This window comes from Hyla sarda, chromosome 5, assembly GCF_029499605.1.
Source record: "Hyla sarda isolate aHylSar1 chromosome 5, aHylSar1.hap1, whole genome shotgun sequence".
Taxonomy (NCBI): domain Eukaryota; kingdom Metazoa; phylum Chordata; class Amphibia; order Anura; family Hylidae; genus Hyla; species Hyla sarda.
Window position 1 is genome coordinate 301,675,643 of NC_079193.1, and position 22,483 is coordinate 301,698,125.

The 22,483-nt window shown below is 42.1% G+C and overlaps 1 protein-coding gene across 6 annotated transcripts in view; it reads right to left on the minus strand.

The window, feature by feature from the left end:
• MYBL1 (MYB proto-oncogene like 1) overlaps nt 1-22,483 on the minus strand; it is a 48,576-nt gene that overhangs the window by 13,095 nt on the left and 12,998 nt on the right. The window contains exons 2-10 of one of the 6 annotated variants that reach the window (XM_056522060.1): nt 20,274-20,379; nt 20,112-20,183; nt 16,807-16,899; nt 10,398-10,618; nt 8,477-8,654; nt 6,448-6,522; nt 4,584-4,688; nt 1,576-1,794; nt 171-512 (exon numbers count right to left, since the gene is read on the minus strand). In XM_056522060.1, coding sequence (XP_056378035.1) covers nt 171-512; nt 1,576-1,794; nt 4,584-4,688; nt 6,448-6,522; nt 8,477-8,654; nt 10,398-10,618; nt 16,807-16,899; nt 20,112-20,183; nt 20,274-20,379 — 1,411 coding nt within the window. Of the gene's footprint in view, nt 1-170; nt 513-1,575; nt 1,798-4,583; nt 4,692-6,447; nt 6,523-8,476; nt 8,655-10,397; nt 10,619-16,806; nt 16,900-20,111; nt 20,184-20,273; nt 20,380-22,483 lie in introns of all 6 variants that reach the window. The other 5 variants (XM_056522059.1, XM_056522058.1, XM_056522057.1 and 2 more) reach the window with 5 other exon arrangements.

A 22,483-nucleotide genomic window follows, 5' to 3' on the forward strand; every position in this document is an offset into this window, starting at 1 on the left:
TTGCAGCAATCCACTCACTTTTTTTCTAAAGTGGCGACTGTGGTGTAAATCCGTCAAAAAAGTAAAAAAAACAAAAAGTAGTTAGGAAATTGTTTATTCACGAAGGAAGACCAAGGACAGTAATGGCAGAAAACAAAGGAACAGTAAAGTCCACAACTTACTGCACTTACCTGTGATGGAGAGAAGGGAAGCGCTTTGACCGGAGTACTTCTAGGAAGACCATTAGAATCAAATATTTCATTCTCTTTCAAGCCAGGAGAAGGCCTGATGCGGATTTTTTTCTTCCTCAGGATAGTTGGAGGCGTGCTAAACTTCGATAAAATGGGGGAAACAAATGGCACTTTATTTTCCACGTTAGCAATGTCCACGTCAAGTAGCTCCAAGCTGCAGGATAATGCATAATCCCCAGAACCTTCTTCCGGAACTGGAATAAGCTTTACTGAGTTCACTTTGGCAGGAGTCACCTCGAAGGAAGCTTCAAAACTTGCAACTTCGTTCCATGTGGGATTGTCCTATTAAGACAACAATTCGTTCACATACATTTATCTGCACGTTAAAATGTAAAATACTAGATCCATAGTTAAAAAAAACACACACACATACATACACAAAAAAATCACAGTTATATAGATACAAAATTTTGCAAGCAATGACATGTTGACAATGTGAAAATTTCCCTTGAAGGGGTTTTAACATTCACCTGTCACAGGGTAGGTAGGTTTGACTGCTGGGCCCCAGCAATTACCCAGTCACCTGTTCCTCCACATTTGCATGTCCATGAAGTATTGGGCGCAACTCCATAGGACTGCGTTTCCCAACCAGGGTGCCTACAGATGTTGCAAAACTACAACTCCCAGCATGCCTGGACAGCCAAAGGCTGTCCAGGCATGCAGGGAGTTGTAGTTTTGCAACACACCTGGAGGCACCCTGGTTGGAAAACACTGCTATAGGATATATGGAAGCAGCCAAGAGCCCTCACACCTCTCCATAGGTATTAAAGGGGTACTCCAGTGGAAAACCTTATTTTTTTATTTTTTTTTTAAATCAACTGGTACCAGATAGTTAAACAGATTTGTAAATTACTTCTATTAAAAAATCTTAATCCTTCCAGTACTTATTAGCTGCTGAATACTACAGGAGGAAATTATTTTCTTTTTGGAACACAGAGCTCTCTGCTGACATCACAAGCACAGTGCTCTCTGCTGAAATCTCTGTCCATTTTAAGAACTATCCAGAGTAGGAGAAAATACCCATAGCAAACGTATGCTTCTCTGGACAGTTCCTAAAATGGACAGAGATGTCAGCAGAGAGCACTGCGCTCGTGATGTCAGCAGAAAGCACTGTGTTCCAAAAAGAAAAGAATTTCCTCTGTAGCATTCAGCAGCTAATAAGTACTGGAAGGATTAAGGATTATTTTTACTAGAAGTAATTTACAAATCTGTTTAACTTCCTGGCACCAGTTGATTAAAAAAAATATATATATATGTTTTCCACCAGAGTACCCCTTTACAATATATGCCCACTGTTTTCCTTTCCCTTTAACCTATTAAAAGTCATCCAATGTGATGTACTCACAGTTTCAATGTGATCAAATGGTGCTTCAAATCCTGGGATGGCACCTACAGGGTTGGGATCCACAGTCAATATATTCTGCGGAGAAGTCATGTGACCTGTGACATTCTTGGAGTCATCCATACTGTAGAATTCACTGGTCTGTTCCTCTAAACTGTTCACTGTATTAGACATGCTGTCATCCACAACAATAGTTTCAGACCAACTCGACAAACTCCCAGTCTGCTAAAAATAGATATGAGGATTAAAAAAAAGTGATTAAAGGACATCTGCAGTGCGATATAACTTATCCCCTATCCTTCGGGGGGTCTGAGCACTGAGGCCCCCAGCGATCTCCTAGATGGGGCGGCGGCAGTCTGCAGGAAGTGCAGTTTCATCCCCAGCAGAAAGCCGCAGCAGACGCCCCCTCATGTATATCTATGGGGTACATGGAGGGGGCGTGTCGGACGCCGCATCATGCGGTGACAAACGCCCCCATTCTGGCACATTTCCACTGCCCTGTTCAGGAGACAGCAGAGGGCCCCAGCACTCACCCCCCCAACCCCCCCCCCCCCCCCCGCCCTGATCTATAATTTATCCTTCAGATAGGGGATAAGTTATAATAAGTTATATTGTTATATTGCCTGACGAAGCACCCATTGGTGCAATACGGGATCGTGGCCGCCGTCCGAGCTTCCCCGATTCCATCTGCCTCTCCCTGCAGAGGTGACCTATGCCGGGACGTCCGCAAATAAAGCCCGAATTGAAGACCTCCAGCAGTAGTGTGAGTGCTCTGTTTCCTATTTCTTCTATATTTGCAGTATCTACTTGCGCTCTATACGTGATGCACCACAAGTAACACACGCCGGTGCATTGCCGTAGAATGAGATTTGCCATAGAATGAGATGGTCCGCCTCCATCACATCCTATTGGCTCACTCTTGTCACGTGACATATTTGTGATGGAGGCGGACCATCTCATTCTATGGCAAATCTCATTCTACGGCAATGCACCGGGTCATTTATTTCCTCTCCTCCCATCTGGATATAGAGGTGTAGTTTTTCATTACCAGTGCCGATATTTTTCACTATCTTTTCTTCTGTGCTTTTTTTCTGTTAGTTAGAGTTATACTTCACTACAGATCTCCCTAAAGAACCATTTATTATTGCTATTCTGGACATAGTAATAGTTTTTGCCTCAAATCTTGGGTACTGGTTTGTAGATATGGCTTACTATTGACCAAGACAAAAAAGTGCAAACTTTTACCTAGAGTTTAAAGGAGAGTACAGAAAACTTTAGAAACTGACCTCTCACTGCTCTATGAACAAATGTAACCCAAAGACTATATGCTGACTTTAGTAAGCGCTTACAGAACCTGAAGCTAAATTGTACACCTGGAGGAACGGTTTTCCAAATAACATTTTTTAGGCAAGTAAAATATTTGATACTGCAGGGCTTATATAAGCATTAGATCAAGCAAATAGGCGCGAATACTTAGGATGTGAATTCAAAATGTCCAATGCAAACAGCGCAACACACAGTAAGCACATTTTCTACCCACTAACTTTACATCTTATACTATTACACACAGGACTAAATCAGGTTACTACACAAGGTATAAACTAAAACTACTGTTCTACAAAAATACAATAGTTATACACCTATCCAAAAACTTTTTTGGAAGGTGACATTAAGGGATACTCCGGTGGAAAACATTTGTTTTTTTTAAATCAACTGTTGCTGGAAAGCAGATTTGTAAATTACTTCTATTAAAAAATCTTTACCCTTCCATTACTTTTTAGCAGCTGTATACTACAGAGGAAATTCTTTTATTTTTGAATTTCTTTTTTGTATTGTCCACAGTGCTGCTGCTCTCTGCTGACACCTGATGCCCATATCAGGAACTGTCCAGAGCAGGAGAAAATCCCCATTGCAAACCTATGCTGCTCTGGACAGTTCCCGACACGGACAGAGGTGTCAGCAGAGAGCACTGTGGACAAGACAAAAAAGAAATTGAAAAAGAAAAAAAAAAAATTCTCTGTAGTATACAGCTGCTAAAAAGTACTGGAAGGGTAAAGATTTTTTTAATAGAAGTCATTTATAAATTTGTTTAACTTTCTGGCACCAGTTGATTTAAAAAAAAAAAAAAAAAAAATTCCCCCGAGTACCCCTTTAAGGGTACGTTCACATGTTCAGATTTGATGCGCAGGATTTGTAACTGCCGATTTGAAGCTGTGCTCAGTCATTTAGCTTACATCTGCAATCTGCAGAAAATTCAATGCATCAAATCTGCATGGGTGTGAATGTACCCTAAGGATGTATTCGCACATACAGTCTCCTGTGCATATGTCATGAGCAGGATTTGAAGCTGCAGATGTTATGCTATAGCTTTCAATGTAAACTAAATGACACAGCATCAAATCTGCAGATTAAAATCCTGCGCATCAAATATGTGCATACTGTACTGTGGATACTGTACATGTAAATAGACCCTAAAGGGGTATTCCAGCCAAAACATTTGTTAACTATCCAATGGATAGCAGCTGTTTTTATCCCTCCCATAGAGTTTGAATGAAGTGTCAGAGTACATGCTTGACTGGTGGATGCTGGTTCCCCATTCTAGCAATCAATGGGGGTGCCTGCAAGTGGAATCTCCAAAATATGGATAGGTAATGAATGTTTTGGCAAGTAAAAACAACCTTGTATATGGCGATTACTCATCCTGTTAGAAGAGTCGGCCTTCCCGCCAACAAAGAGACAATCGCTGTGCTCTGTTACCTCTATCCATTCCATAGAGCGGAATGGAGTAGCAGCACGTATGACCAACCAGGGATACTGGACCCCCCCCCCCCCCCTGTCTTGTAATCGATGGGGGTCCCAGTGGTCAGGAGCGATGTTTGTTGTTGGTGGGGAAACTCCTTTGTATATAGCACCAGTGTCATAGTCCTCCCATAATATGTAAGTCAAGTTAGAAAACACATAGCATGCAATGGTGAGAATGGAATAGAAAAAGAGTCGGACAGCCTTCTTACAGATGGCACTCTTTTTCTTCTGACTTCATGCTCAGCTGACATAAGCAGCAATTCAAGTTCCTTTATTCGTTTTTCCTTATCAGGGTCATCCACATCAACAAAGGGCTGCTGAGAGGCATGTAAAAGAACCAGAAAAGAGGGGAAACAACAGTCAAAGAGACAGACAGAAGAGGATCCATACAGCTGTAGTTTAGGAAAGTGCAGCAATGTAGATGATCAATAGATAAAAGGCCGACCTATGCTGCACTGCAATGTACGATAGAATATGAGAAAATACGTAACATGCTCATTAAACAGAGATCAGACCTCAAAACTAGAGATGAGCGAACTTACAGTAAATTCGATTCGTCACGAACTTCTCGGCTCGGCAGTTGAGGACTTATCCTGCATAAATTAGTTCAGCTTTCAGGTGCTCCGGTGGGCTGGAAAAGGTGGATACAGTCCTAGGAAAGACTCTCCTAGGACTGTATCCACCTTTTCCAGCCCACGGGAGCACCTGAAGGCTGAACTAATTTATGCAGGATAAGTCATCAACTGCCGAGCCGAGAAGTTTGCGACGAATCGAATTTACTGTAAATTTGCTCATCTCTACTCAAAACCTACAGTGCATGTGCAAATTTCAAGATTTTGGACGACCAATGTGAAAAAGATATATAAAGCGCTTTAACCCCTTTGGTACCACTCATACTATTATCTTGCCAAAATTAGGGCATTTACATGTATCTACAACATCTTGGAGGGTAAAGGGAATGTGTAATCTAGATTTTTTTTTACTGATTAGAGCAGTAATCTTCAACCTGCGGACCTCCAGATGTTGCAAAACTACAACTCCCAGCATGCCCGGACAGCCAACGGCTGTCCGGGCATGCTGGGAGTTGTAGTTTTGCAACATCTGGAGGTCCGCAGGTTGAAGACCAGTGTACTAGAGCATGCTATTTTATTGTAATCCTTCTATTATTTTCTAATTGCCATTTTTTTTTTCCATTAAATAAAAATGGGGGCATCCATGTTGCCTGATCTGTTTTAACAGAATTTTGTGATATGCTTTACAGCCATTCCCATAGACATAGGCTTTAATAGATGGGATATGTCCCGTTGACATGCATAGGAAAGGTTTCTGCCATGTGACCTTTGCAGAGGTCTTTTCATTGGGAGGGGGGAGGCTGAGCACTCAATATCATCTACTGTCTTATCTATTTACTGGTGGCCACCTTTCCTTGTGGTAAGAATTTAAACTACAAGACGTCATGATTATTTTAAAATATAGATATTAAAATGAAACATTTTGAAAAAAAAAAAATCTTCAAAATATGTTTTAGATAGAAACTTTATTTTAACAATAATTCTTTTTTCTGATGACACGTTCCCTTTAAAGCTCATCTCCATGACAAAGATAAAATCACTTGTAAAAATGTAGTTCCATCTATTCCCCAATTTCCAAAGGGACAACCGATTTGGCCACAAGGTCCTATAGAGAATCAATGTATGGATATATTGAGGTTTGCACATGTTTTATGCCATGATAAGTAATAAGTGTTCATAACCTTTATAAAATCTTTATTATTAGCCACATAGGTTATTACACAGCTTCACCAGAAGCAAAAAAGGCAACTAAATACTATAAAATAAAATAATTTATTGTAGTTACAATAAAACTTACAATAGAATTTACAGAAAAGAGAGACCTGGACTTATAAACTATGGAGCTGTTACCTAATAAACTTATTTATACAGCTATGTATATGTAGGTAAATTATATATATATATATATATATATATATATATATATATATATATATATATATCTTCATTTCTTGTTTACTCTGTATATACTTAGGCAGACATGTTGCACAATAAACTTTACCTGAATGAAGGCATAAGAGTTCTGAGAACTTTCAATGCGGCTGTCATCAGATGACATGTAAGGATATCCTGGAATCTGAGGAAAGAGAACAAATAAAGCGTCTACCTTCTGACACGGTACAAGAATCATTGAGTAAACGTGTGTTATACCGCTCCTTTTGATCCTATCCCCCCCTCCCTCGGTTTGGCCAATGACTGTGATTCAGAAACTAGGTAATATGAATGCCAGCCTGACCAAGGGACTGCTCCTTAGCACTTAAAGGGGTTCTCCACCATAAGGTGATTTTAGTCCGTACCTGGCAGACAGTAATGGACATGCTTAGGAAGGATCTGCGCTTGTCTTGGGGCTAAATGGCTATGTTGTGAGATTACCATAACACTGTTGCTAGCTTTTTGTGAACTTGTATTTCCTGTTTGACTACAAATCCCATTTTCCTCCCTTTCACACATCAGCCACCCCACTCATTGAAACAAAAGACCTGTGGTTTTCAATCAGGGTGCCTACAGCTGTTGCATTAGTTGCAGATTGATCTCTCTCCCACCAAGCGATCCCTCCACCCATTGAAGCAGACAGGCTCCCTGTCATCAGCTGACTAGTGAGTCAGGGCTCGGCCGCATTGCAAGCTGGGAAAAGTCTGAGACAACAGTCATTTTGTATGCTGTTAAAATTAAATAGTGGGGTGAAAATCACAGAAGAATTGTGAGAAACCCGTCACACACAGGTACAGACACTATATTATGAACTACACTAACTTTACAGCCCCTGTAGCATAGTCAAATAAAAAATATCCTGGAATACCCCTTTAAGAAGACAAAATTGGCTTGTGTCATATGCCAACTAAATACATTAGAAAAACACTTGTTCTATTTTGCCAAAATAGTCTCTGTAATAGTAAAACCTCAAGCACTGAACTGACAGGTGGTGCCGGTGCATTGCCATGGAAGGTAGACGAATGTTTGCTAACTTGTGCCTCTTGGACGACATGTAAGTAAAATTACTTGTTTCCTTTAGACGAAATGTAATTGTAAGCAAACATTTTCCTACCCTTCCTGCAGTTAAAGTTCTAAAAAAATACAGCTCAAGGGCCATCTTTAAAAAATGTGAGCACATCTGGCCATTATTATTAAGGCTACATTTATTTAGCCTTTATGTAGATAAAAACCTGGCTACTGTTTGCCCAGTGAAGACTATTCTAATGCTGGACACTTCACCATCTGGTTTCCCAATAGAGCAATTCTCAAGCACTCCAGCCAATCACTTGTAGCTGACCCTTATACTTGGCACTTTACAATAAACTATAGTATGTTACAAACTAGGCCCCTGTTACATTACTCAAACTCTGTCAGGTCATTATCCTGCTTTTTTTATTTTTTTATTTAACACATAAGGATTTGTGGATAAGAAGAGAAAAGATGAAGACGGAGTACTGAAATACTCTTAAAAACAAGTTAAAGAAAAGGAAACAATGAAGAACAGATGGAGTGTGAAGAAGAATGGGGAAAGTCATGTCAAAGAGAACAAAAGAATTTTCAATGAGAAGTGGGTGGTCAACAAAATAGGAGAGACCGAGAAGAATGATCATGAAATACACACATTAATTTAGAGAGATTTTGGAAGGTTAGGACTAATTCGAACTTAGGGTTGGAAAAAGAAGCGTAAAAAAAATATATTATATTAGAGGGAAGAACACGCAAATAAGAGAGATATCGTCCCCAGGGACAGCAGCATAGAAAGGCAGAGCAGCTGAAGAAAATGGCGATTCTTCCTAGATGACAGTGATGGATGCATGTATGAAGTAGTAGTGCAGAATGCCATATGGAAAGAGGAGCAGAGGGTGGAGGTCAACTACAAAGAGCATGCTGCAAGAAAGGAGAGGAGTGGACTGAGACAAGTAATGAAGGCATCATCCTCCATTCACTAGGAATGAGGGGCATCTCCGATTCTTAGAGTACAGAGTTCAGCGCTAAATAGATACCTTCATGGTGTGAAGGACATAGGGAAGGCAACTATAAAGAAAGAGAATATTTACTTGAGATTGGACGGGCACATAGTACATGTTCTGTGCCTGCAAATGCGCAAGTGCGGCACAAGCTTTATGATTATGTTTGGAAAGGTGTTCCTTCTCCTGTAAATCCAGCAAATATCCTTCCTGTTCTACTTTGCGTTTCATTGTGGAATTCCAATGATTCTTTATAGAATTATCAGTCCTATAAAATAAATAAATAGAAGCATTTTTTATTTGTATGCAATACATATTCACCATGTAAGTCAACACATGTCCACATTATAACATTATATGTATGTGTGTGTATATATTATATATATATAGCATACTTGAGCATACAAACGCCCTTATGCACCTGTACAATCTCAACCCGGACATGTCCTATCATATTCACTGACTTGTTTTCATAAAAGGGGTACTCCGCTGCTCAGCGTTTGGAACAAACAGTTCCGAATGCTGGAGTAGGGAGCTCGTAACGTCATAGCCCCGCCCCCTCAATGCAAGTCTATGGGAGGGGCCGTGACGGCTTGCATTGAGAAGGCGTGGTGTGACATCATGAGGGGGCGGGGGTATGATGTCACGAGCTCCCGGCGCTGGCTCCAGCATTCGGAACAGTTTGTTCCAAACGCTGAGCAGTGGAGTACCCCTTTACACTCTCAATGAAATAACAATTTTAGATCATCTTTTTATTTTTAACAACACTTTCTTGAGTCATTCCTCTTGGAAATGTATGAAAGAAAATAGACAACTGGGTGTTACCAGTTGGGGGGACACGTTGATACATAGTCTGACCTGAGAGGATAATTAACACTTCGGTGTCAACTTTTTTATAAATATACAAGGGGAACGTACAACACAGAGTTCCTAAGAAAAGGTGATCAAGAATTGATATTACATATTTATTATCTATCTATATTATCCACACACAAATATATATTTATTTATTTTTTTACTTTGGATATTATATTGCTGGTTGGCCTATAGAATGTACTGCTCTATTTTTGCTGCAGCTGTTATTAGCCATGGTATCTAAGGGAAACACGAAGCAGTTACGGCCCGCTCAACCAATCACTGACTGAGATAGGACACTGTTATGGCCAGGGATCGGCTGAGCAGGCCGTTCCCGCTAAGAAAAGTCTCTGTAAGGGTGGGTTCACATCACGATTTTCTATACAGTTTTCAGATAAGTTTTTTTTTTTTTTAACGTATGCAACCGTACAGCAAACCGTGGCCATAGACTTTCCATTCAAAACCGTACGCACCATATTGCATACAGTTGTCTCCGCTTTTCACACCACGCGGTTTTTTACTTTTTTCTTCTGGACAGAAAACCGTGGCCTACCACGGTTTTTGGTCCAGGTAAAAAACCGTATTGACCCGTATACTTTTTTTTTTAACATGGGAGTCAATGGGAACCGTACAGAACTGTATGTGTGTACGATTCCATCCAGTTTTTACCATACAGTTTTTGACTTTGCACAATTTTTTCTTTGAATTTCAATCAAACAAGTGAAACTTTATTCATAATGGAGTGAAAAGTTCAAAACGTATGCGTTTTTTTTTCTTATAAAACGGATGCAACCGGACATCACTTTTCAAACTGTATACGGTTTTCAATCGTATACAGATAAAACTTTGTACACACGTTTTGATACAGTTTAGTCAGGTTTTGAGGAATCCGTTTTTTTTAATCAAAAACCTGAAAAAAAAACTGTATTGCAAAAACGTGGTGTGAACCTACCCTAAGAAGTAATAAGCAGAGTGACAAGTGGGGGACAGGATGAAGCCACACCAGTAGCTCTGGGAGACTGAAGTAGGAGATTATGCCTATTTATTCTATTTTTTTACAGCACCTCACGCCTTACAGCTTGAATTTCATAGATGTCTTCTGAGGCCAGGCAAAAGTGGATATCCATCTAAAACAAACATCAAACCTGACGTTTACCTTCCTGGAAGTAGTTTTGCAATTTCTGCCCATCGGTTTCCAAGACGCTTATGAGCATCGTAGATTATGCGATCCTCTTCTAATGTCCAAGAAGACTTTTTCACTTCTGGGTTTAAATGATTGTGCCATCGCTCTCTGCATTGTTTGCCAATTCTCCCTTTCAAGTGCTTTGCAATAAGAGACCATCTTTTCGGTCCATATTTGTGAACCAATTCGATCACCTAATAACCGACAAGAGAAGAAATTTGCTTTCGAGGAATTCAAAACTTCTTGTTGGCATAAAGAGCCGATTAATGCAAATATTTATATCAGAGCAGTAAATGTTCATATAAATAGATGGTATAAAACATATTTTAGCTATGCAACAAGCATTTTTAAGTTTTTCTACACTGTTATCAATAGCTAAATTATAAAATTTTTACATAATAAATGGCTACTGGAAGACACTACAAGCACATCTTGTTTGAATTTCTGCTAAAAAAGCATACACTCATTTTATGGAAAGGAATGGCAAAACTGATTCATTTTTGTGACTGAGGCTTTTAGAAATTCTAGAAATTTAGTGGGCACCTACTGTAAAAACAATTACATTTCCTACCTAGACATTTTTAATTTAGTCCAGCTCTAAATATTGTGTGTAACCTGCACATGTTTGGTCTTTCTCCTTCCATCTGTTTCCTCTAAACCTCTCTCCTTGTTGAGTGGTCAGGCTCTTCTTCATGTCCTGTCAGAGCTGTGCTGCATACTCTAGGACAGTGGTCTCCAACCTGCGGACCTCCAGATGTTGCAAAACTACAACTTCCAGCATGCCCGGACAGCCGTTGGCTGTCCGGGCATGCTGGGAGTTGTAGTTCTGCAACATCTGGAGGTCCGCAGGTTGAAGACCACTGCTCTAGGACATGGGTGGCCAAACTGCAGCTCTTTGGTTGCTGCTCACATTCAGGCCCCTCTCGTTCTCCAAAATAATCAGGCACAATCACTGTGTCCCTTTTAGAGAGTCCCAGTGGCTGTCTGAGAAAGAAGACCAGGCGTCACGCTTCATGTCCCAGCGATATGACTACACCAGAGAGGTGTGTAGTGCCGAGGAGAATGTGCGGCTTCATTTGTCCGCAGTGAACAGACTAAACAGTCACAGTCAGGCTGGGCCAAGTAACTAAATGCTTAGTCAACTATGCCCGGCCCGTGGGCACATGGGTAGAACTCTAATGCATGTCTAACGGACTGTAAATAATATAGTACTACCTATCCACCTAACTACCTAAACATCCACCACCTACCCACAGATGTATTTAGCTATTGTTGGGGGGGAGGGGGGACTTCCTACCTAAGGACATACAGATCCTGTCATTAGGAGCTACATAATAAGAGAACAAAACTAGTGTGGGACTGATTTATTTAAAGGGGTTGTCCGACAAAAAAATTTTTTACGGGCATTGTCAGATTAAAATTTTTTTTATATGTTGTACATCTTGGCAAAACATTAACCTTTCAAATATTCTTCAAACGAAAATTTTAATTTCCTTGTTATAGAAATCACGGCTTATAAAATCATGGCTTTGTCCAAGCTGAAGCACAGGCACGGACAAAGACCAGAAAGTGAGGGTGCGCTAGCACTCCTCTGTGCTCTCTCCTGTCTGATATTACAGTAGAGAGCACCGAGGAGTGCTATCAGGCAGGAGAGAGAGAGAGCACCGAGGAGTGCTATCAGGCAGGAGAGAGAGAGAGAGCACCGAGGAGTGCTATCAGGCAGGAGAGAGAGAGAGAGCACAGAGGAGTGCTATCAGGCAGAGGAGAGAGAGAGAGCACAGAGGAGTGCTATCAGGCAGGAGAGAGAGAGAGAGCACAGAGGAGTGCTATCAGGCAGGAGAGAGAGAGAGAGCACAGAGGAGTGCTATCAGGCAGGAGAGAGAGAGAGAGAGCACAGAGGAGTGCTATCAGGCAGGAGAGAGAGAGAGCACAGAGGAGTGCTATCAGGCAGGAGAGAGAGAGAGAGCACAGAGGAGTGCTATCAGGCAGGAGAGAGAGAGAGAGCACAGAGGAGTGCTATCAGGCAGGAGAGAGAGAGAGAGCACAGAGGAGTGCTATCAGGCAGGAGAGAGAGAGAGAGCACAGAGGAGTGCTATCAGGCAGGAGAGAGAGAGAGAGCACAGAGGAGTGCTATCAGGCAGGAGAGAGAGAGAGCACAGAGGAGTGCTATCAGGCAGGAGAGAGAGAGAGAGCACAGAGGAGTGCTATCAGGCAGGAGAGAGAGAGAGAGCACAGAGGAGTGCTATCAGGCAGGAGAGAGAGAGAGAGCACAGAGGAGTGCTATCAGGCAGGAGAGAGAGAGCGAGCACAGAGGAGTGCTATCAGGCAGGAGAGAGAGCGAGCACAGAGGAGTGCTATCAGGCAGGAGAGAGAGCGAGCACAGAGGAGTGCTATCAGGCAGGAGAGAGAGCACAGAGGAGTGCTATCAGGCAGGAGAGAGAGAGAGCACAGAGAAGTGCTATCAGGCAGGAGAGAGAGAGCACAGAGGAGTGCTATCAGGCAGGAGAGAGAGAGCACAGAGGAGTGCTATCAGACAGGAGAGAGAGAGCACAGAGGAGTGCTATCAGGCAGGAGGGAGAGCACAGAGGAGTGCTATCAGGCAGGAGGGAGAGCACAGAGTGCTATCAGGCAGGAGGGAAAGCACAGGAGTGCTATCAGGCAGGAGAGAGAGCACAGAGGAGTACTATCAGACAGGAGAGAATACAGAGGAGTGCTATCAGACAGGAGAGAGCACAGAGGAGTGCTATCAGACAGGAGAGAGCACAGAGGAGTCCTATCAGACAGGAGAGAGCACAGAGGAGTCCTATCAGACAGGAGAGAGCACACAGGAGTCCTATCAGACAGGAGAGAGCACAGAGGAGTCCTATCAGACAGGAGAGAGCACACAGGAGTCCTATCAGACAGGAGAGAGCACAATGAGTGCTATCAGACAGGAGAGAGACCACAGAGGAGTGCTATCAGACAGGAGAGAGAGCACAGAGGAGTGCTATCAGACAGGAGAGAGAGCACAGAGGAGTGTTATCAGACAGGAGAGAGCACAGAGGAGTGCTATCAGACAGGAGAGAGCACAGAGGAGTGCTATCAGACAGGAGAGGGAGCATAGAGGAGTGCTATCAGACAGGAGAGAGAGCACAGAGGAGTGCTATCAGGCAGGAGGGAGAGAGCACAGAGGAGTGCTATCAGGCAGGAGGGAGAGAGCACAGAGGAGTGCTATCAGGCAGGAGGGAGAGCACAGAGTGCTATCAGGCAGGAGGGAAAGCACAGGAGTGCTATCAGGCAGGAGAGAGAGCACAGAGGAGTACTATCAGACAGGAGAGAATACAGAGGAGTACTATCAGACAGGAGAGAGCACAGAGGAGTACTATCAGACAGGAGAGAGCACAGAGGAGTACTATCAGACAGGAGAGAGCACAGAGGAGTACTATCAGACAGGAGAGAGCACAGAGGAGTACTATCAGACAGGAGAGAGCACAGAGGAGCGCTTTCAGACTGGAGAGAGCACAGAGGAGTACTATCAGACAGGAGAGAGCACAGAGGAGCGCTTTCAGACTGGAGAGAGAGCCCAGAGGAGTGCTATCAGACAGGAGAGAGCCCAGAGGAGTGCTATCAGACAGGAGAGAGAGCACAGAGGAGTGCTATCAGACAGGAGAGAGCACAGAGGAGTGCTATCAGACAGGAGAGAGCACAGAGGAGTGCTATCAGACAGGATAGAGCACAGAGGAGTCCTATCAGACAGGAGAGAGCACACAGGAGTCCTATCAGACAGGAGAGAGCACAGATGAGTGCTATCAGACAGGAGAGAGACCACAGAGGAGTGCTATCAGACAGGAGAGAGAGCACAGAGGAGTGCTATCAGACAGGAGAGAGAGCACAGAGGAGTGTTATCAGACAGGAGAGAGCACAGAGGAGTGCTATCAGACAGGAGAGAGAGCATAGAGGAGTGCTATCAGACAGGAGAGAGAGCACAGAGGAGTGCTGTCAGACAGGAGAGAGCCCAGAGGAGTGCTATCAGACAGGAGAGAAAGCACAGAGGAGTGCCATCAGACAGGAGAGAGCACAGAGGAGTGCTATCAGACAGGAGAGAGCACAGAGGAGTGCTATCAGACAGGAGAGAGCACAGAGGAGTACTATCAGACAGGATAGAGCACAGAGGAGTCCTATCAGACAGGAGAGAGCACAGAGGAGTACTAGCCCACCCTCACTTACTGGACTTTGTCCATGCCTGTGCTTCAGCTTGGACAAAGCCATGATTTCTATAAAAAAGGAAATAACATTTTCTTATGAAGTATATTAGAAAGGTTAATGTTTTACCAAGATGTGCAAGATACAAAAAGTTTTTGTATCCAACAGTGCCCATTTAACCCCTTCCATACCTATGACGTACCGGTAGGTCATGGGTCGGGTGAGGGGAACAGGACGCAGGCCAGAAGGTCGGATTTGCGTCCATTAAATGCCGGTAATCCCTGGGGTCTAGGGGACCCATCTGCATCTCCGTGATTAAATCGCGGGCTGCAGATGGGTTGCCGGGGAAGAATGGGGACCCATCCTTCCTGCTGCTCCATGGATCGGTACTTGCTGAAGGCAGCCTTTGGCAGCCCTTAGCAATCAAGCACCGAAAACACAGATCAATGTAATGCAATAACATTCCTGATGCTGCACGGTAAAAGGCGTAAACACAAAAAAAAATGCGAAACTTCAAAATTGCCGATTTTTGGTCACATCACATCCCAGAAAAACGTAATAAAAAATTATCAAAAAGTTATACATACGCAAAATTGGTGCTGTTAAAAACTACAGCTCATGGTGCAAAAACATTAACCCTAACATAGCTACATTTTTTAATAACTTAAAACAAAACAAAAATTACCCTAGTTTGGTATAATTGAAATTGAACTGACCAATAAAATAAAGATAGCATATTAGATTTACCAGATTGTGAACCCTAAAAATACTTTTGCCCCACAAAATTGCGAAATTCCATATTTTTTTTATTTTGCCTTACATATATTTTTTTTTATGGCACCGTAAAACATTATATGATAAAATAAGCATGTCAATGAAGTGTACAAATTATACCGCAAATAAGAAGCCCTAATACAACTTTGTCAGTGGTAAAATAAAAAAAGTTATGGGTCTTAAATTGGGAGCAAAAAAACATGAGCCAAAAAAAAATAAAAAAATTATAATCGCTGGGTCATGGAGGGGTTAAGCATTATGTCCATGGCAGTAAAACAAAACAAAAAAGCTCCTCCTTATCGCCCTCCGTCGTAGCTTCTGGTATCAGCGCCCCTGTCTCCCGACACTGTTTCCCGGAGCTGCAGAAGTGACATTGCATCACTGATACGCCAATCACTGACTGAGGTGGGACACCACCAGGGATGCTAATACCGGAGGCTACAAGGTAGGTAAGTAGAAGCTTTTTTTTTTTTGCAACATTTATACTATTTATTAATATGTAATTGTATACTACATATGAATAAATACTACATGTATTTGCTAATTTTTATGTAAGTGCATGTTTGCTGCGCTCAAACATCTGAAGTCTATCATATGTGGCTCTTCTGCGAGTGAGTTTGGCTTCTGCTCAAGGACAATCAATGCCTCCATGCTGTTGCTCCCCCTGCCCTCTAAAAGCATGCATTCCCAGAGAGACATTAAGAGAACCTTCCCTCTTCTCTTTATTCTATACAGCCAATCACTGGCCATTGCGATGTCCTGTCGCAGGCAGTAATTGGCTGAGGGGCAGTGTGACACTCCTGGCCCTGATGTCATGATTACTGAGCGGAAAAGAAGCGCAGCCAGGGACCAACGCGGGGCACAGAGGCAACTCTGGAGCCCAGGAGGTAAGTAAAAAATGTGTTTTTTTTTTAATAGACTTTTAAGAAGGCAAAATTAGAAAAAAAAATATTTAAAAAAAAAAAACAAAAAAAACTACCGCTTTCAGGATTTTGATTAACACATTTATATATTCATGCAAAAATGTAACTGTTTCTCGATGTCCAGGAGGAGAGAGCAATCTGAACCTGAGAAAGCGGGAGTCACATCTTTTCATATTTTACACAAGCATTCATGTCACTATATAGCACAAGGTAGTGAAGAACAGTATTTCAGGATTGCCCCAGCAAAAGCACCTCTCCTCCCGGACATCAGAGAACAGTTCTCTGTTAAGTATCCTGAGCAAACCGCACATTGGAACTTAGGGCCGGTAAGCAGCATCCTGTGAATCAGCATCATTATTACAGTACTTTTTCCTATTTCTGATGTGCCCAAAGCTCTCAGAGTAACAGCACATGAGCGCTCCTCTGTTCTATTTTTTCTTTAATACTGCATGTAAGTGAAAATGATGAATCGAGTAGTAAGATGTTATCGACATTTAAATTACCCTTTGATCCTCCTCTTTGGTCCATGGCCCCTTTACAAGTTCAGGATTCAAAACTTTCTGCCATCGATGCTGACACTGAATATCTGACCGGTTCTAAAGGAAGACACGAGTTATTAATAAAAAGCCATCCAGATGACAATGTACCTACACTTTCAATCGGAAATACAATTTATATGAATGTGTTACCTTGGCTTACTTTTGAATCATAAATATCAAGTATATTAAAGCAGTATTCTGGTATAAGAAAACTGTATTTAAATAAGTCATGGATTATGGACAAGAGATGACACATGGACAAGGCAGTCTGAGCAGACACACCAATCACCTCCCGCCACCACAAGGGAGGGACACACCCCCTTCCACTACACACCAATCACCTCCCGCCACCACAAGGGAGGGACACACCCCGTTCCACTACACACCAATCACCTCCCGCCACCACAAGGGAGGGACACACCCCCTTCCACTACACACCAATCACCTCCCACCACCACAAGGGAGGGACACACCCCCTTCCACTACACACCAATCACCTCCCACCCCCACAAGGGAGGGACACACCCCCTTCCACTACACACCAATCACCTCCCACCCCCACAAGGGAGGGACACACCCCCTTCCACTACACACCAATCACCTCCCACCACCACCACAAGGGAGGGACACACCCCCTTCCATTAGACACCAATCACCTCCCACCACCACAAGGGAGAGACACACACCCTTCCCCTGAGATGATTTCTAACACTGTGAGCCAATAAGACGTATTTTTATAACAAATATAGGTGATAGAGGCATAAAATATGATAGAAGATAGATGTACATGGTGGTCAGGATTAGGTACTGGGTGAATTTTTTTTTTAAGATCTAACAGGTACTCTTTAAGGGGGATATTTATCAAAACCCGTGCAAAGGAAAAGTTGTCCAGTTACCCATAGGAACCAATCGGATGTCTTCTTTCATTTTGCAGAGGCTTTGTTAAAAATGAAAGAAGTGATCTGATTGGTTGCTATAGGCAACTTTTCCTCTGGACAGGTTTTGATAAATCTCCTAAGTGTTTTTACTTGACATTTGAATACCCCTTTAACTGAAAACCTGTTCCACAAACCAGTTTTACAAGTTCAAGTCTGTGCTGTGAACGTATACATCCATCACATGCCCGTCAGATGGCAACGAGTCATCTCTATTGGTCATTAAAGTAAACAATGGCCCTTGCAAACCTGTGCCACAAGATAAACTGTCCACACACGGCCCAGGTTATAGGACAAACAGAGCAGCCACTCAATATGAGATAGTAAGCACCATGATATTGTACAGTGGGGATCAAAAGTTTGGGCACCCCAGGTAAAAATTTGTATTAATGTGCATAAAGAAGCCAAGGAAAGATGGAAAAATCTCCAAAAGGCATCAAATTACAGATTAGACATTCTTATAATATGTCAACAAAAGTTAGATTTTATTTCCATCATTTACACTTTCAAAATAACAGAAAACAAAAAAATGGCATCTGCAAAAGTTTGGGCACCCTGCAGAGTTCATATCCTGTACTGCCCCTTTTGGAAAGTATCACAGCTTGTAAACGCTTTTTGTGGCCAGCCAAGAGTCTTTCAATTCTTGTTTGAGGTATCTTTGCCCATTCTTCCGTACAAAAGTCTTCCAGTTCTTTGAGATTTCTGGGCTGTCTGTCACGCACTGCTCTTTTAAGGTCTATCCATAGATTTTCAATTATGTTGAGGTCAGGAGATTGTGAAGACCATAGCAAAACCTTCAGTTTACGCCTCTTGATGTAATCCCCCGTAGATTTCGAGGTGTGTTTAGGATCATTATCCATTTGTAGAAGCCATCCTCTCATTAATTTCAGCTTTTTCACAGATGGTATCAAGTTAGCATCCCAAATTTGCTGAACTTTTTATTAATCCATTTTTCCTTCTGCTCGTGAGATGTTCCCTGTGCCACTGGCTGCAATATAACCCCAAACCATGATTGATTCCCCCCCCCCCCCCCCCCCCCATGCTTAACAGTTGGACAGAGGTTCTTTTCATTAAATTCTGTTCCCCTTCTCCAAACGTACCTTTGCTCATTCCGGCCAAAAAGTTAAATTTTAACCTCATCGGTCCACAGAAATTGTTTCCAAAATGTATCAGGCTTGTCTGTATGTTCATTTGCAAAGTTCAAACGCGGATTTTTGTGGTGAGGACGTAGAAGAGGTTTTCTTCTGATGACTCTTCCATGAAGACAATGTTTGTACAAGTATCTCTTTATAGTGGAATAGTGTACCACAACTCCAGTGTCTTACAGATCTTTCGAGAGGGATTGTGCAGTCAAACGTGGGTTTTGAATAGTTTTTCTCACAATCCTGCAAGCTGTTCTGTCTGATATTTTTCTTGGTCTTCCAGATCTTTCTTTAACTTCCACTGTTCCTGATGACTGCCATTTCTTAATTGCATTCTGAACAAAGGATATTGACATCTGAAAATGTTTTGCTATCTTCTTATAGCCTTCTCCAGCTTTGTGAGCTTTGTCAACTATTTTCAGTTTCAGATTTCTAGACAACTGCTTAGAAGAACCCATGGTGCTGATTGTTGGTGCAACGTCAGATGAGCCTGGGCATTTAAAACCTTTAAGATTGACATCACCTGGTCTTCCCAGATTATTGAGAACAATCCATGACACTGGCAGGTCTCAGCTTTGCAAAGGGGGCAGTGCATGCTATAAATTCTGCAGGGTGTCCAAACTTTTGCAGACGCCATTTTTTTGTTTAGTTATTTTGAAAGTGTAAATGATGGAAATAAAATCTAACTTTTGTTGACATATTATAAAAATGTCTAATCTGTAATTTGATGCCTTTTGGAGATTTTTCCATCTTTCCTTGGCTTCTTTATGCACATTAATGAAAATTTTTACCTGGGGTGCCCAAACTTTTGATCCCCACTGTATGTTAAAGGGAACCTGTAACATTGTGCATACAGTCCAATCTGTAGGAATTATATTATAGAGAAGGAGGTGATGAGCGGACTGATATACAGTTTTGTGGGAAAAGTTCCAGGATAAATTGTCATACATTTATGCAATGTTGTGCTCATTCTAGACTAAATAGTCAAGTGGGCGGTCCTAACCAGTGACTGACAGCTCTCTCTATATGCACATATACACACATAGTGGCTTGTATGGCAGTTTTCTGTACAGCAATTGAAATCTCTCCATAGCACTCCAGTCAAGTATATATCACATTGTTCCCCTTTGGTCAGTCAGTACTATAGCAATACTATACCCACTCATTACTGGATGATTTATAGAAAACTTACCATAAAATGACAAGCAACTAGAGCCCAGTCATCTGTTCCATGCTGTGCAACTAGTTTCTTCAATCTTTCATCCTGGAAAAAATAAACAAAAATCTTTAAATGTAAACTGAAGACTACAGGAAGAGATGCAATAGTAAGACATAAAAACCTTGTAAACAGTACCTCTTCTTTGGACCATTTGACTCGATTCCAGACTTTCTTCACAGTTTTCTGTGCTGGAACCTCATAATCATGGTCGACATAAAGAATTTCGTCATCCTCATCCTCACTATGGACAAAGGACAGGAGAGATTTAGACCAAAAATATAGGGGGGGGGGGGGGGGGGGGGATTTATCATGCAGCAGTCTTTCCCCAACCTGGGTGCCTCCAGCTGTTGCAAAACTACAACTCCCAGCATGCCCGGACAGCCAATGGCATGCTGGGAGTTGTAGTTTTGCAGCAGCTGGAGGAACACCAGTTGGGAAAGACTGGTACACAGACTATAGTTTTGCTCTAAATTTGTTGGTTTTTGTGACTTTTCATGTAGACTATTTTCTTGTGACTGTGTAGGCATAGTTGTCTTCCTGCAGAGGGTTAAAAAGTAGCAGAACCATACAAAATGGGGCACTGAAGTGTTGTTTAATAAAATAAAAAAATAAAATAAAAAACCCGGCATTGCCCGATTTTTCCTTCCTAATCCTTGTTGTGGAGGAAAATTAACAGAGGAAGCTTTTGACTTCCTATCCCGTCCTCCTATCCCGACTCGTAATATGTGTACCAGGTATTGAAATATCTCCAGCCGTACGATAGTTATGTGGGAACATACATTTCCCATTGATTTGCATGAGACTTTGAACAAAAATCCGAACCTCACAAATGGGGGTAGTTAAGGGTTAAATTAACTATCCTATATTTTAAGTGGACATATAAGTAACATGTGACCAAGTATTATCGAAATATCTCCAGCTGTTTGGAAGTTATGCAGTAACATATATTTCTTATAGACTTGTATGGGACTTTAAACATAAACCCAGCCCCTGGCAAATCGGGGTGGGTAAGGGTTAAATTACCTACCCTATGTTTGTTGTTGACATATAAGTTACATGTGTGCCAAGTTTTATTTTAATATCTTTAGCCGTTTGGACGTGATGCTGGAACACACACACATACACACACATACACACATACATTGGCTCTCATTTACTATTGCAAACCCGACATGTTTTGTGGGGTTGCGTGCCAGATTCTGTCGCATTGCGCCAGATATTTTGTCTGCGCCAGATTCTGCGCCTGAATTGAAAAAACCACGACTAACTCTCCATTTTGCTAAGAAAACCCGAAAAAGAGGCGTGGACACCAGTGAAAGGGGGCGTGGTCCTTGAAAAGGGGCGTGTTCCTGACATTTTCACAAAAACCCAACATATTTACTAAGGTTTCCACAGAAAATGTGGTCAATTTGAGGTGAGGAAAACCCAACAGATCAGAGCATGTGTAAAAAAAGCAAAAGGCTTGCATTGAGGGGGCGGGGTGTGACGTCACAGGGGGGCAGAGCCGTGATGTCACAATGCTCCGTCCCCGTGATCAACAGTAATCAGACCCGGAGCGAACATGCTCCAGGGACTGATTATAACGGGGGGGGGCGGCATGCAAGATCACGGGAGTCCCCAGCGGCGGGACCCCAGCGATCAGGCATCTTATCCCCTATCCTTTGGATAGGGGATAAGATGTCTAAGCGCTGGAGCCTAAGTGGCCACATTGAACGCAGCCTAAGTGGCCACATTGCTCTTTTCTGGTCCAACAAAGCAAAACAAATTAACAGATTTTGGGTGCAGCGATAGAATAATGTAATATACAACAGAACAGGGGTTTGATATCATGCCCTTCACTTTCATGCACACTCCTGTGTTCACGTAAAGCTTTTATGTCCCAGTGTCCAATATGATAAACACCATGATACAACTGACATTACATTTATTTAAAAAAAAATTCCAATTTATATACGTATTAAAAAAATCGATATATGTGAAACAAAACCAGAGAGTATATTACAGGGTATTCTGCAAGATAACATACACTGGATCAGAGTTATGAAGACTAATGTACCAACTGTTAGGAAATTCATCAGCATTTTTAGGCCACTTTAACATAGCAGTATTTTGTATCAGGGTTTGCAAGACAAAAACAGGTGTTGAGCCTATAACAAAAAGTTTTTCCCCTCTAACATGTAATTTTGGCTAAAAAATATGGATGCAAAATACTAGTGGTAGCAAGTGGTAGAAAACTTTCATAGATCGATCATACTTTGTAATGGGATGGCCACACCCACTTTTGCTGACACCAAAGACAAAGCGCCCTTTACACGGAAAGCAAACATTTTATTTGACCGTGAAAT